We start from the raw sequence: 15,370 nt of genomic DNA on the forward strand, positions 1-15,370 counted from the left end.
GGTAATTATTGGAGATTAACCCGTTTTTCGGCTTGTTAAGTAGTTTTAACTGATCTACAGTTCAGCATTATTTGGCTTGATTCTTGTGGACGTCTCTTCCTGTGACGGCACTCTGACCAATCAGTGGCTGGCAGTCTGGCGACGTTACGCATAGTATCGCCTCAGCTCGCTCAGAACCTCGACAGAGTCGAGCCGGTGGCAACATGCCATAAGTCTCACCTTGCAAATCAGAAAACTATGTTCACATTTTATCCGTCCATGGTTATACATGTCATGACATTTTGTGTATTTTGCTGATTTGACAGGATCAGTATGTGTTCTTAAACCAGTGTGCCATGGACATCATCAAGTCAAGAACTGGAACCAATGTGGATCTAATCTACCAAAATGCCGCTGCATTCTCCATTTATGAGAACATAGACCCCAAAAAAGGTCATAACAAAAACGGGTACAACAATAATTAGGCCTCCAAAACTGCTCAGGTCGTCTAGTTCCTCCTGTGCTCTTTGCACAAAACTGAGCAAACATTTGTAAAGGGATCGCCTTTAATAGATTTAGCTGTATTTATTTTTATACACCTGTCTTTATGGACCTTGTAACTTTCTGGATTCAAACGTGTCATTTTTATTGTATTTATTTCTTTAATATATTGAATGTTGGCTGAAGAAGAGAATTGTATGTGGAGACGATCACTGTCCAAAGACTTGTGGTTTATATGTAAACTTCTGTCTTAGATTCTTTCCCATAAGTGAATACTTTTGTTTTGCTCAGTTGTAATTTATTTCCTTTTGCTTACTACTGTATATGATTTACTGTTTTTCAGCTCAGGTAATATGTTGGATGCTTGCAAAGGCATATTACAATCAGAGTGGCTATGTGAAGGAATGCTGGTATAAAAACTGTGTGCCTTTTTAAAAACATGTGCACTTAAATACCACTAGGTGGCATTCTTCTATTTTGTTTTTGGAAAGAAATAATCCAAAAGAAAATCATGGACTGTTTTACCTCCTTATGGGGTCCTTATGTGTTTTTTTTCCTTCAGTTTATCATAGTTTGTTGACATTTGTCAGATTGTATTTTATAATACTATTGTATTTTTTGCACATCTAAACCAATTTGAACTGTGCAATGACTGTTAATGGAACGTTAGTTGTTAATTGCTGAAGAATACTTTGTATGTGTGTGCACACTGTAGCAAATAATGCACTGGATGCATTTGTCTTCATATACTGTCCACTTTTTTTTTTTTAATGTGATATTATTCTCTTATGAGTATCCTCAACTATTTTAGCTCATGCATCGGATTTGTCTTAACCTTATCATTTTCAGTTGCAAGAAAAAGCTCAGGAAGTCAACAGTGGACATTTTATTTTGAAATGTAGATAATCCATTGTGCATCAGTGTGTAGTCTGATGAAGCCAAAGGTCACATTCATTATTGTCAATAATTTCTTTTTTTTATTACATTATAAATGTATAATAGAAACAGAGACACTTCCTGTGATATTGATATCACCAGAGGAGCAGAAACGTTATGTACTGCTTCCAAAGGGTCTAACTTTTCTAAGAGAACTGATATGTCCAGTTGTCCAGACGCCTTTTTTTTGGAACTCCTCTTTTATTTGTTTTATATCGTAATGAACTTTGTAACATTTAAAAGCACATTTTGAATTTAAGGCATTTATTTTAACTATGTATTTGATATGCTTTATAAGATGCTTGCTGGTACAATGCAAAAGAAATGCAATCTGATTAATATTTGAATATCTTTAAGCCTGTCAAACAAAATGGCATTAAAGATGTTTTACACCACATATGTCTTTGCCTATGAAGTGTATCATCTATATAATTACTTGTCATTAATACTAGCTGAACACAATTGAGATTTTTACTGTGAGCATACGCTGGTTTTTGTTTCTCTCAGGGCCGACGCCGCTGAAAACAGAACTGTGTCCTGCCACCACACGTGACACCGATCATTTCATTATGCAAATTGTTTCATAATTGTTCCATCAAACAGGAATGGTCAAAAGGAGCAAAGCAGCTGCGTGTGCTGCAGGGGAGGATTGAGTTGGCACTCCACTGCATTATTCAGAGCAATGCAGGTACCTAAGTGCACCCTCAAAGGATGAATAAATGATGCCATATCTGTTTATTTCATGAGAAAATAAGTTCTTACATATAGAGTGTCTTGACTCCATTTTACAGCTCAGATCAGGCCCGCACACCGCAATACTATAATGTTTTTAAATCAAATGAATTTGCACTGTTCAGGAGGCTCCTCGCTAAAAGGTGGTGATATTTATTTCTCACCACATTTCCAACAGCTTGTGCCGTTCCTTCCCTTTTCCCCACTTTTAACCTCACACCCTCCACCTCCTCATTATCCTTATTCCACGTCTCTCAGATCCACCAGTCATCAGAGCTAAAATAGATTTGGCATTTGAATGTCCCCTTCTTATTTCCTGTGCTGTGATTTTTGCAGTAGAAAAGTACACGGAGAACCGAACTGCATGATGACAGCAATTCAACCTGCAAGTAGGAAATTCAATTAAAATAGGACAATAACTAGGTGATCCAAATTTAATATGTCCCAGTAAATCCATCACGATGGATTACGACATGTTTCGGCTTCCGAATGAAGTGGCACATTTTCTGGCAGCAGTCTCTCAAAATGATAATTTGTCACAAAGGTGGCCCTCATAACTGCAAAACACCAAAACACATCATCCTTTTAAAACAGGTAAGTGTGGTCCATACAGTCTACACACACACACACACATTTTCAATTTTCAAAATTGTGCAGTGGTACTTTTTTGGAACTCAGCATAAAGTATAATGTGTCTTTATGAAATACACTATAGTAAGGGCTGTGTGTAATGGGAGAAAAAGTTAGCATAATAAAAAAAGTGTTCAATAATATATAATATATAGTTATTTAAGACAAATGTGAGACAACTTAAGACTGAGTTTTGCTTCTGTGTGAAAGTCAAGGAGACTAGATACTCTAACTCTATTTTGTTTTTGTTTTTTAAACTTCTCTATTCACAGAAACCAACAAGTACTTGTTAAACAGAGAAACATTTCACACATCTCAGGGGAAACCAAACACTGCAGTTGTATGTTTTGCCTCAAAGGATGTTTGCACAATTCATAAAGAAAATCAACATATGATATTGAACCAATAATTGCCCAGCCTTAACTGTAGGCAATGATGGCTACTGTAATACACAGTAGGTGGTTAAGTACTTTATGATTCTGTTATTTTATTATTATTACAGTGTTAAAGAGGTGCAGTTGTACTGTATGTGTCATGCAGCAGGTGTTATGTGCCACTGCAGCCACAGGTGTCGCCAGACCTCACGTTGTGGAAACCACAGTCTGGAAGCACAAGCAGGAGTCTGGTGATCCACAGCAGCAGCAGCAGCAACAGCAGGAGGGTCCAGTTCACTCCACACTCTCCATGTTGAAACAGAGCAACTTCTCCTCCGGCGCACTCTCACCGTCTGCCACAGCCCGACTCTTGCTCCCCGCAGTGCCGCTATCTCCCTCAGCCCTGTGCCATGACGCTGAGCAGGGAAACAACTGCGTGAGCGCCGCCACGGTCGACACAGAGTGAGTTCACGTCTAACCGCTGTCCTGCTACACCATGCCAACAAGACAACTTAGTGTTTTCAGCGACGCTTACCAGCGTTTCTTCAACTAACCGCCGTTTAATATGCCAACTTATGTCTGCTAGCTTGAGTAGCATTGACTAAGAATATGGAGGGTGTGCATTTTTGCTCAGAATCGAAGCGTCAGTAGTTGTTTGGACATCGTAACAACGCAGTGTACGGAGGAATGTGGTCAGTGGTCGTAGTAACGTTATCTGTCTGTCTGGCTGGGCAAGATGAGGTGGCTAACATTACTAGCTAGCCACCTCATCTCCACATTAGCGCAGCACACATGCGGCTGCGGTTTGGCTGTCACTTGTTTGTGTGGATATAACCTGGATTTAGCCGATGTCAGGGGGGACACACAAAGGCAGGGGTATTGGTTTGATTTCCTCCTATTTATTCGATTTTCCTTCCTGCTTTGAGTGTGAGAGAGAACTGGGTTGATCAAAGGAGCAATCATGTGCGGATAACACACACATATCGGCTTATGTGACATTTATGAGGGTGGAATAAGGCTAATGGCACAATAAAAAAAAACCTCCATTACTCTAAAAACCAATGACATAATATTGTGTAAACCCACGTAATATAAAGGTACATTAGGCAGTATTGGCATCATTGACCACACTAACCATAATAACCTTTCATCACAATGTAAGTCATGTGACCTCTGGGCTCCATTCACAGCTTTTTATTGTTTTACAGCTTTACAGCTAAATCTGTAATATATACTTCCTTTCCTCTGCACGAAGGTCCCTTTAGTGGAATGCACAAGTAAACTGGCCCCTTCTAACTCACAACGTTCCCCTAAGGTTCTCCAAAGATTTAACTTCAGCTGGATTATAGTGAGGGCCACATAGTTGGTGTAGTGGTTAGCACGAAGACCTGGGTTCGAGCCCGGTTGGAACTAGGGCCTTTCTGCACGGGGTTTGCATGTTCTCCCCGTGTGTGCATGGGTTTTCTCTGGGTTCTCCTCCCGCAGTCCAAAATTATGCAATATGGGTAAATATTGGACACTCTAAATTGACCGTAGGTGTGAGTGAGGTTGAATGAATGTTTGTCTCTACATCTGGCCCTGCGATGGACTGGCGAACTGTCCAGGGTGTACCCCACCTATTGCCATATGTCAGCTGAGATTGGCACAGCACCCCCTGCGATCCTCATGTGGATTACAGTGATACATATTCGATAAAGATGAAGATAAGTATTGCAGTCATGTGATTAGACATCAGTCATTTGGAAACAGTTTCTTGGCTACATAGGAACTGAAAAGGTTTATATTTCCACTGTGAAATTTCCTGCTCACATTTGAGTCACTACCTTTGAAAAGGCTAGAGATTAACCATTAAAGAACATTTAGATTTTGGACCTAGATAAGATTCTGACTAAATGTGTGGATTGTAGAGTGCCACTATATCATCATCAGCATCTTTAATCGTGTGGTATTATATGGAGGTGAACTTGAAGTGACATAGAAATGTGCTATAGTTCATAGTTAAAAGGCTTATGAGAATGTGTTGCTCACAAAAAAAATCTCATTAGACAAGAGGAAGTGGTTACTAGACTTCTGTAAAGTAAAGTGTTGGTGATACTGGGACACTTTATCCACTTTTATCAAGCCTTTCAAAGTCCTCATTGCTTCACCATTTTTGTGATCTGTATGCATTTGTAATCAACCCTGTCTTTCAGATTAGGTCACATGGTACAACAAAGGGTTAATATCGGGTATTAGGATTCCCCGTCTGACTCGCATTAGACTGCAATTGATCTGATATTGAATGACCGCAAAATGTCAGACTGTAAGCGGTGCCAATAGCTCAGATTGTAACTTATCAGGCATTTGAAGGTCATTTCTGCAGAGTAGCAAATAGTTCATGGAATTAATAAAACAAATTAATTAAAACAAACATACTTAACTTAGCGTTTACTTCCATGTTGCTTCAAATATTCTATATCTTATGTACAAGGGACATTAAAGGGTCTATATATGATATTTAGAAAAGCCTTATGTGCTTATTGGATTGCAGCCAAAATGGACAAGTGACATTCAACACAGTGGTTTACATTAGCAGGCTCTGTCTTTAATCTAACATTAGTTAGTGTTACACCATGTTGTTGCTGTAGGGGAGTGAAAGAGAAGCATCAGGGTTATCATCAAATTTACATATACTCTTTTTTTTAAAAAACTTTTAGAATTTTCTTCTATAATGGGAGGTTATCTATGGTGATCTGTCAACGCCCACACAAGTTTGGTCTTGCCATGCAACGGTCCATTTTGCACTAATCAGGCGGGGATATTTAATGGCTTTGGTCCCTAAGCCTATCAACTAGAACTGTGGCTTTGCCCTGCTATGAATGACAAATGAGGAAAGAGTGATAGTCAATGGAGAGCAAAAAAGAAAAGGGTTGTGAGAATGTGAGGAGCTGTTTGAGTCACTTTCTGTGGGTGGTTTGTGCTGTTTTTTTTTTTTATCACTGCTTTTTCTAGCAGGAGGGCAAAGCAACAGATGTCCAACCACATACTGTAAATGTGGCTAAACAAGCAGCCACCAGCCCAGGGGATCCTGGTGGTGTCAGGGTCGAAGACGATAAACGACTAGCCAAGACCAGCAATTTTGTTTTTCTCCTCTTACATTTTCTTTTCTATTTATTTTGTGTTGCACGGTTGTTGGCATGCATAATTCTGCATCATTGCCTTTTCTCATACCATATTCCTTCCTTATTCCTAATCTTTGCCTATTACAGTCTTATCTCTAATGATTGTTAAGAGGATATGATGACAAAAAAAAACTGAACTTGTTTACAGAAAGCAGATATGTGAGAAGGAGATAACCTTTTAGATATACTATATATTTGGGCTTTTTTGGATAGGACAGTGAAGATAAACAGCAAAGGGATACAGGTGGAATTGAACCTGGGTCACAGCAAATGGGCCCTCTGCCCCCCCGGGGCACCAGCTCTACCAACTAAGCTGCAATTGACATATCGCGTCTATTTCAGCTACATGTGCTTTGCACAAGGATAGACTGTGCCTTTTGTTTTCCATTCTATCACTCTTCTTTTATGGCCCTTACTATATATCCAGCTGGTTGGAATCTCAGTTCTTCTCATCAGCTCCCATTCACCCTGTTTTGCCGCGTACAGGAATATCCCTAAGCCATAAATTTGTTAATTTCCCCGAGGGAACCTCCCAAAGGGATTAATAAAGTCGTCTGTCTGTCTGTCTAAATCAGTATATGTTTTTCCATATACTTTTGCTAAAAAAAGAAAAAAGAAAATTTGGTTTTGGACATTTAACATTTAAAGTTTTTATACATTTACAGGGATCTATTGATAGAACTTAAATATGATATTCATGAAAAGTGTATAGTCTCCTGAAAAGAAGAATTTCCTTCATGACCTTACAATGAGCCCTTTATATCTGCATGTGTTGCGAGTCCTCCAATTTTCATTAGAGAGGGCATTTTGTGTTTTTACGTTTCCATGGAAATTCTCACTGACATACTAGGCCATGATGATGTACGTCAGTGCTCCATATTCAATCTCTCTGAGAGCAAATGCACTTTTCGCGGTCTCTAGTGTGCCAAGGTTCCCTCCTTGATCTTGAGTGGTTTTGGCCTTCAAGTAAAAAAAAACAAAACATGTCTCTTTATAACAGAAAGCCACATTTCACTGTGAAAACTCATCAACCATGCCATGACATTTTGATTACACACACTTTTTTCATTCATGAGGTCTAGCTTTAAATATTTTAGTGTTAGCTCTTTTGTGCTACTGACAGGATATAACGTCATGTACTATCAGTAGTTTTAGGTGGAGGAACCACATTAATATTGGGAAGAAGTGAGACAAATGGTCAAAGGCAAAGCTTTTCATATCTCTGAAACTATATTAATCAGATTAAATGGATGGCAAATAAACAGTGTTTCTATTATGAGAGTTCATGCAAAGTGCTTAATAACTGTTAATCCACTGTAAATTGTTTCAATCAATCAACCAACACTAAAAATAACAAGACATCCAAGGACAGTTCACAGAATAAGGCGCTAATACAAAATGAAACATTTAATACAAGAGCAATACAATTACAAAGAGTAATAGGTTCTACAATAAAAGCAGCAACAGCACTTAGTTAAAACAGAAGTATAAATATTGGGTATTAGCAGAGCTAATTTAAACTAGGATAATTTATTAGATATTTGTCTGCATTTGAATGTGGGCTTGTAATGTACAGCTGCCTGCTGCTTGCATATATTTGCCAAATTGTGCTTGTGAAGCCTAAAAACATATTCATCTATATTTCACACCTTTCACCTTTTTATAGTCTTTGCTGCCTGTTGTTTACATCCATCTTACACACAAAGATTTAGGGTGCACAATTAACCTCTGACCTGTTGACATTTGTCCTGAGGCTGCTGGACGACTGGTGTGTATTTATAGACTTAGTTTAACACTGTGGTTCCGCTACTCTTCTTTGACAGAGCCAGTGGCTGCTGGAGCATTCTCATGGAAGCTAACTCCTCTTCAATCGATATCCACCTCTCACTCATCTCCAGCTCAATGTATGGAGCTGCTGTTGGTGTAAACGTTTCTCTCATCCCAGTGGTTTTATTTTGTAGAAGTCGTAGGAGCTGTTTCAGAAGTCCCTCTAATGCAGTACTATGAAGAAGCACAGTGGGAAGAACAGGTTTATGTGTGGATTAATATTATATATATATATATGTATATGTATATATATATATATATATATATATATATATATATATATATATATATATATATATATATATATATATATGGATGAACAATATCACCTGTGTGAGGCTGCTGCACATACAGTATGTCTGCTTTATGATCTACGAAAACTTTGTTGATCCAGTCCTACAAAATGATATGGACAAAAAAATAATATAATGGTGGGTTTTTGACAACAAAGATAATTAGTTGATATCCTTTAAAAGTTTGATGTTAAGTTTAAGTCATTAATTGTTGCTGACAGGTTATTTCAGTGGTCACAGTGTTTAAGGAAAACAACTCTTATTTTGAGTAAACCTACAGACGTTAACTGAACCACAGTGTTGAAACATTGAAGTCTGGGTAAACATTCGGATGTTCTGCTGTAAAGGTAAATGGTGCAGCAAACAAGCAAGAGTAAATAATAAAACACTTTCAAAGATTTAGTTGCGGGGGTTTCTGTTTTCTCCCTATAAACATAAACCCACAAGGCTAACCTGTTCTAGCCAGAGGTCATGTGACACATGTAGGTCCACTAGTGGTCATGTGACACTGAATCCTGCTCACTTCTGCACCAAGGCTGGCTTCTGCTTCAGGAAATTTGGGGAGTTTCATTGTGCGTTTTATTTGTCTTTGCAAAGTTGTTTAAATAGTCAATTTGCATATCTTTAAAACAACAATCACAATATTGTCTTAAAACGATATATCTTGCTCACCTCGAAGCACAATCCATGTCCATTGCTTAAAATCTGCAGGTTTGAGGGCTTAACTGTTTTGTTCACATCGTGTTTTTTTTTGTGTTTCAGACATACTTTAAACAGCGTTTCTATTGTGAAAGAAGTGTTCCTGCAAGACTTGATTACGTCATGGTTATAACACCAGTCTGTTAAAGCTGTAGCTGGAGAGTCATCATGGTAATCTCTGTGCAGGCTGAGTCAGCCTTGGCTCTAAATTTTGGCATCTGGTTGTCGATATTTTTATGTTGTGGTATTTCAGTAGCCTCAAACAAATCAGTTAATAACTGTTAATGAAGTGACACCACTTTTTTCATTAAGAAAACAAATGCTCAAGTGTCAGTATTTTATTTACAAGTGTGCGTTTCTAGTTTGTTTTGCTAATGGAGTAGTTGGGTGATGTTAAATTACACCAAAAGGAAAGTTGTGATACTCTCATGTGAACTGTCTTTGCCAAGCAGCTTCGAGGAACCAAGTGTCGACTTAACCTTTAAGGCAGACCTCAGGTTTCACAGCATGGACTGTTTCCATGAAATGGGATCATTGTCTGACTTCAACTAGTAGTACTTCATCTAAGTGAAATGGGAAAGGTGGCTGTAAAAGGATTTGATTGTTCGCTTTGATTTGACTCATAATAGTGGCCTTAAATCTTTGAATGTTTGTTTTTTGTCAGATTTTTATGAGATATCAATCAGGGATGCGGAAACATCTTAAAGCAGTGTTTGAGCATTCATCCTTTCCTCCTGCATTTGTCTTCTGGCTTCCAGCCTTTTCTCCTCTCTTTTGTAATTATATAAACACATTTGGTCTGACCTCTCTATTGCATGCAGTCACATGGAATTGATATTGATCGTTTTATCTTACTCCCAGTGCAGGAGCAAAGAAGTATGTATTTCTAAAAATGTTAGAGAATCCGTCAAATGATAATGCTTTAGATGATGGAGGACTGTCCTCGGATGTCCTCATCTAATCATGTCTATATTTGTGACAGCTGGGGAAGGTTTATTGGCTGATCCACTCATCTTTGTGTAAACTAGCTTAACAAGTGATGCTGTTTGTTTTTCACTGATGGTTATATTGTAAGCAGACAGTTCAAATATTTTCCACGAGAGGAAATGATCAGGCAGTGGGAAGCACAGGGGAAATGCGGATTACATTTGGAAATGTACATTTATTTAGTGCTTATTAACATGCTGCACAATGCTTCAGTGACATTTGATGAACAACCAGGTGAATACTGCCTAATTTAAAAACTTGGCTGCCCACAGCCATACATTTTTTATTACTATGCCGAAATTATGAGCTTCACATTGAGTAAAACATTAATGTAAATAGATTTTTTAAATGTATTTGTGTCATAGCAAATCATGGCTCAAGCAGGTCTTAAAAACCTGTGGAAATGAGTGGAGAGCAGTACATTAACTAGTGTAAAGGCCATTGTGACATTTACTCAATTCTTGGAGTTTCTCAGGCTTAACACGGCAAGCATATCCAATTAAGTGTAACACTGTCACTGCATAGCTATGATTACAACAATTTATCTTTCCTTACTGTGGCTAAAATTTCATAAGCATCCTGCGTAATGTGTTTGTGTCAAATTGCTGCTCTCAAGATCATCCATGGCCTCGTTTCTACCACAATGTTTTTACGGCGTCAGTGACAGCGCTTATCCTAATTAAGATATCTTATTGTTGGTCGGTTTTTCTCTGCTGCCACAGTCTCCAGAACCATTATTTTGTCTAGAGTTTTTTTTCTTCACACCCTTCCTATTGTTTTCCGTAATTGAGCCGGAGACACAACTATAATTCAGTGGAAGGATCTGGCCTGGACCATTCCAGTGAGTCACTGTTGGCTCTCTACTGGGAAAATTGGTGGGCTAGCCATGTGCTCATATAAATGTTTCTTCATTGTTTGTTTGAGGAGAAGCACACCAAGCTCTGGTTGTGGTCTATGCATGAGGCAGCGTTTCACCCATTCATAACTATATAGTTATGGATAGGTGGATATATAGTTCAATTTTCAGAGCTATTGTGGCTAATAGTTCCCAAGCTGAGCTTAGTTTGCCCCAGTTACAGCTACAAATTGTAATTTGAAATAAATCACAAAGGCCACACCATTATCTTAAATGGATTCAGCTGTTATACACAGCTGAAATTTCAAAAAAAACTGTAGAATTTCTAAATCAATCAGTCTGTGTAAATCCACATGACAAGGATGTCCATTATCCCCCTTTATTGCTTTTGTTTGCCATTGAACACTTGGCTATAGCCATCCGTCAGTCCCCTGATATTATTGAACATCATTTGTCCCTTTATGCGGACAAACTTCTGGATATAAAATAAACAACAAAACACCCAAAGGTTTCTCGTATCTGGGGAGTAGAATCAACCCTGAAATAGATAAGATTATGTCAAGGAATGCTGGATTCTTTAGAAAGATGGAAAACTATACCCATCTCAGTGATTGCTCATGTTAACATTATTAAAATGTCCATCCTGCCAAAAATACTTTATGTTTTCTAGGCTATTCCACTACCACCTCCAGCTGTTTTTTCCTCTACTCTCAGGAAACACTTAACCAGGTTTATTTGGAACAGTAAACCTCCACGGCTTCGCCTACCTACCATATGATCAAGTTGGGCTCAGACTACCTAATTTGAAGTTTTATTATAGGGAAGCCCAATGTGGTGCAGCTACAAATTCATTTTTAGATTCAGATGCCCCATCTTGGATAAGCATAATTATTTTGTCAAGTTGCCATTACAGCTGCACCTTTTCTCTGCACCCATTAAATCACTTATTAAAAAGACTCAAACCCTTTCCTTAGAAACCTCTGGAAGCATACATCAACTGGTTGATAAATATAACCTTCCCTTACAAATATAAGTATTTACAAATAACTGGTTATCTAAGAACAGAGATTGGGACTTCTTTGGAACCCCCATTGTCCTGTATTGTCTTGTATCACAAATCTAATAAAAATAGGTAAATTATCAAAGTAAAGTTATGACCTACTCACATTCACATTTGTATGCATGGAGAAATGACCTTCAAATAGATCTCAATAGAAGACTGGGATGAGGCGTGTCTCTTAGCCTAAATATTAACTCCAGGTTTAGGTTATTATAGTACAAATGGTTATTAAGAACATGCATTTTGGTCATAAGTTGTCATTTCTATGTGGCACGTAGTTGTTCTGTGAACTACTTAAACATCTAGTGTAAATGAGGAAATGGAGGACAGTGTGTGCATGAGCATGTTGATGGAGTCCTTCCATCCTAATCGTGCTTCACACTGGGTCACCGTCTCCTCTGTCTTTTACATACACACTTTTCACATTTTGTCCTCCTGGTGTGATGTGTAAAGCCATATAAAAAAACCTGGACGGTTTTGTAACTTTGAGAATGCCTTGGCCCCAGAGACCGTCTTAAATCTCTTCTCCTCTCCATCTCCTCCATCTTAGTGTTTTTCCTCCAGTTAGACTCCTGTCCCCTCTTTGTCTTTTCCCTCAAACACTGGCTTGTATTCCCTCTCAGTGTACTTTGTATTTATGTTAGACATACTCAAGTGTTATTGCTTGCTCCTTTGCTTGGCCGTAGTATTTATGTCTATCCCAATACCAACCCATATTACACTTGTTTAGCTGTACACTAACTGGGGTGTTGTGCACAGAGTTATGTCCAAGGTCTTTTTTTGTTTTTTATATATATATATATATATATATATATATATATGAAATACAGTTGCTCTACCAGTTAGGGCTCATTAAAACACTAGTATGTTAGGGTTACATGTGTTTTTGAATGAACTGGTGTGAGTGTTTTTTGTTTTTGTTTTTGGATTTGTGGCTTATCACACTTCCCAGCTGTTAGAGAAGGCATTGTTCTTTGCACTGGCAGGATTAAGGCATTTCAAGGGAAAATAAAACACCAGAATGTTGACGTTGAGTGCAACCAATAAGAGCAAGTAACTCAATTGTACTCATAATGGGGGAAAAGGGTGTATTTGTGCACATTTCACTGTCCTGTGGGATTCAGTTTTTGTCAGGTGTAAGAGAAGTTGTGTCATTGTCCATTTGGTTATGGTTAGTTGTCCCTGCTGGTGTGTTTCTGCTGACTTGAAGTTATTATTCGGTTAAGTGTGGTTGTATGATGTATAGTCTGTATGAATGGGCATTTCGAGAAAAAGTCCAGTCGAGGTCAATGGGGTTTATTTGATGAATATGTTTTTGTGAGAGTCCATCAAGGAAGAACGGAGACTGAGGAGCTGCTGGTCTATTGCTGAGCCTTTTGTTGAGTGGCTAAAATCAAAATAGTGTAAATGAACCTCTCCAGCAATAATGGCACACCAGAGGCATTTACTCTACAGTCACTGTTGACTATGAGACACTTATAAATAAAACCACACTTTCAAAAAAAGCATGTAAGAACCATCCCTTTTATGAAAACACACTGAAAAGAATCCTGTTTATGTCAAGGAAATCCCAACAGCTGCCATCTAGCCAGCTATTCTGAAATAGTTTTATTGCACCAGGTAGTTATTTTGTTATTATGTTAGTTCTTCCTTTATCCCCATATACTTCAGACTGATTAATCCTTGGAGCACAGGGCATTTTGGCTGCTTTGTGTAATATAGAGTGTCTTATATCCTTTCTTTTCAACACAACCTAGGCAAAAATGAACACAAAAATGCATCAAAGTTCACTTTGCTCATTTTTAGGAAAAGAAAAACCGTCTATTGTGTGACTTCTGCACAATTATTAATACTTTATATCCCTACTGAAAATGTGATATAAAATGAATCATAATATTCTCAACAATGCATAAGTTTGTGGCCTATAAACAGGAAGTCTACATAAGGAGTTGTGTATGATTCCCATGGCAAATTACCATGGGTGCACCTGCGGCACAGATCCATGCCACATGAGGGTTAACCACAGATTTATTTACAAAAAATTGTCATCAGCCAACTATTGTTTAATCATTTGAGCCAGTATTATGTATTTACCCTTTTTTCTACTGTGCTTTCAATTTACCTGTTGCATTCATACTTAATTTTTTATTTAAGATATATAAGTGTAAGTGTGCTGTCCTTGAACAAAATAACAAACTATAAGTGTTGTTCAGTATATGTTTATTTAGATTAACCAATTTGTGAACCATTTGTTATTATTTAACAGTTATATTTAATAAGCTGGAGGAAAAGAAACAATAATTGGCCAAGAATATCTAATAGCAATTTTTTTTATATAAAGATCTGCACTGGCCATAGACAAACCCACTTCAGTCAACCTCTATTTAAGATTAGCTCAAAGTGACTGAGTGGTGTGTGTGCAGGTGGCAAACAGACTGCACTCACTTGGCCCAGAATGACGTGAGCAGCTCCCGTGGGTCTGGGACTGGGTGGGGTCCTCCTCTCCATAGCACAGTGGTGTGGAGCATGGGAAGAGGAGGCTGTGGGAGTTAAGCTGTTTGCCTGTTTATACACTGTGAGTAAAAGTGAAACCTGTCTCTTACTTGTGTGTCTCTGCAGGTGAGGCAGGCTGCTCTCATAAAGGCTTCTGGATGTGGCGTCTCCTGCAGCTCAGGTGAAAGGTAAGCTTGTGACCCTCTCTTTGATGTCTTAATAATACATACGCTTAAATAACCTAGCTGTGCTGTGTGTGTGAGCTTCAGGTAATCAAATGGTATGTGACATCAACGCATTACAGTTCAAGGTTAACGTTTGATTCATGAATTGGTTTTCTCTCAGGTGCAGGTCCAAAAATTTGACATGAATACAAGGACATTTTTACCTTATGTTGCCAAGAGGGATAACTCACTTTAAAACCAGAAGTTATAATTAGAGCATGTCTCTTAAGATGTGGAATAGAACTACTCTGTATTTATGCCAGGTTTGATTGCATTTTAAGCTACTTTTCTACAGCTGTTTGATTACAATGTCTGTTAGTGTCATGGCACTAACAGTTGATCTGTTTTGGTGGCTTCTGCAAGTTTATGTGAGCAATTGTGTGTCATTGTAAGTCTGAGAGAGAAGGCAGCACTAAAAGACACCAACAGGGTGTGTCTGGTTAATTTGAGTTAGATGGGAGTAAATGTTTGAGGTTTTACAATGACAGTTGGCTACGGAATGATTCTTCAGAGAGATACGTAAATTGGCAGTTTGCCTGGAGTACATATTGATCTTTCATACAGTAGCAGAAAGTAAGTGTAATGACTAGTCAATTGTTTTTTCTTTTTTTGGCTCGC

The 15,370-nt window shown here is 38.2% G+C and overlaps 2 protein-coding genes across 10 annotated transcripts in view; both read left to right on the top strand.

Moving 5' to 3' along the window:
• Nucleotides 1–1,813, top strand: part of LOC122764949 (receptor-type tyrosine-protein phosphatase eta-like) — a 36,858-nt gene extending 35,045 nt beyond the window's left edge. For all 8 annotated transcript variants that reach the window (XM_044018965.1, XM_044018966.1, XM_044018967.1 and 5 more), the window contains one exon: nucleotides 306–1,813. In XM_044018965.1, coding sequence (XP_043874900.1) covers nucleotides 306–464 — 159 coding nt within the window. In that variant the 3' untranslated portion in view covers nucleotides 465–1,813. The remainder of the gene's footprint in view (nucleotides 1–305) is intronic.
• A 1,584-nt stretch (nucleotides 1,814–3,397) lies between these two features.
• LOC122764946 (oxysterol-binding protein-related protein 5-like) overlaps nucleotides 3,398–15,370 on the top strand; it is a 37,511-nt gene continuing 25,538 nt past the window's right edge. Inside the window, exons 1-2 of one of the 2 annotated variants that reach the window (XM_044018958.1) lie at nucleotides 3,398–3,614; nucleotides 14,655–14,716. The gene's annotated coding sequence lies outside the window, so the exon portion shown is untranslated. Of the gene's footprint in view, nucleotides 3,615–14,546; nucleotides 14,717–15,370 lie in introns of those variants that run through there. The other variant, XM_044018959.1, reaches the window with a different exon arrangement.

Source organism: Solea senegalensis, unplaced genomic scaffold, assembly GCF_019176455.1.
Source record: "Solea senegalensis isolate Sse05_10M unplaced genomic scaffold, IFAPA_SoseM_1 scf7180000017798, whole genome shotgun sequence".
Classification (NCBI taxonomy): domain Eukaryota; kingdom Metazoa; phylum Chordata; class Actinopteri; order Pleuronectiformes; family Soleidae; genus Solea; species Solea senegalensis.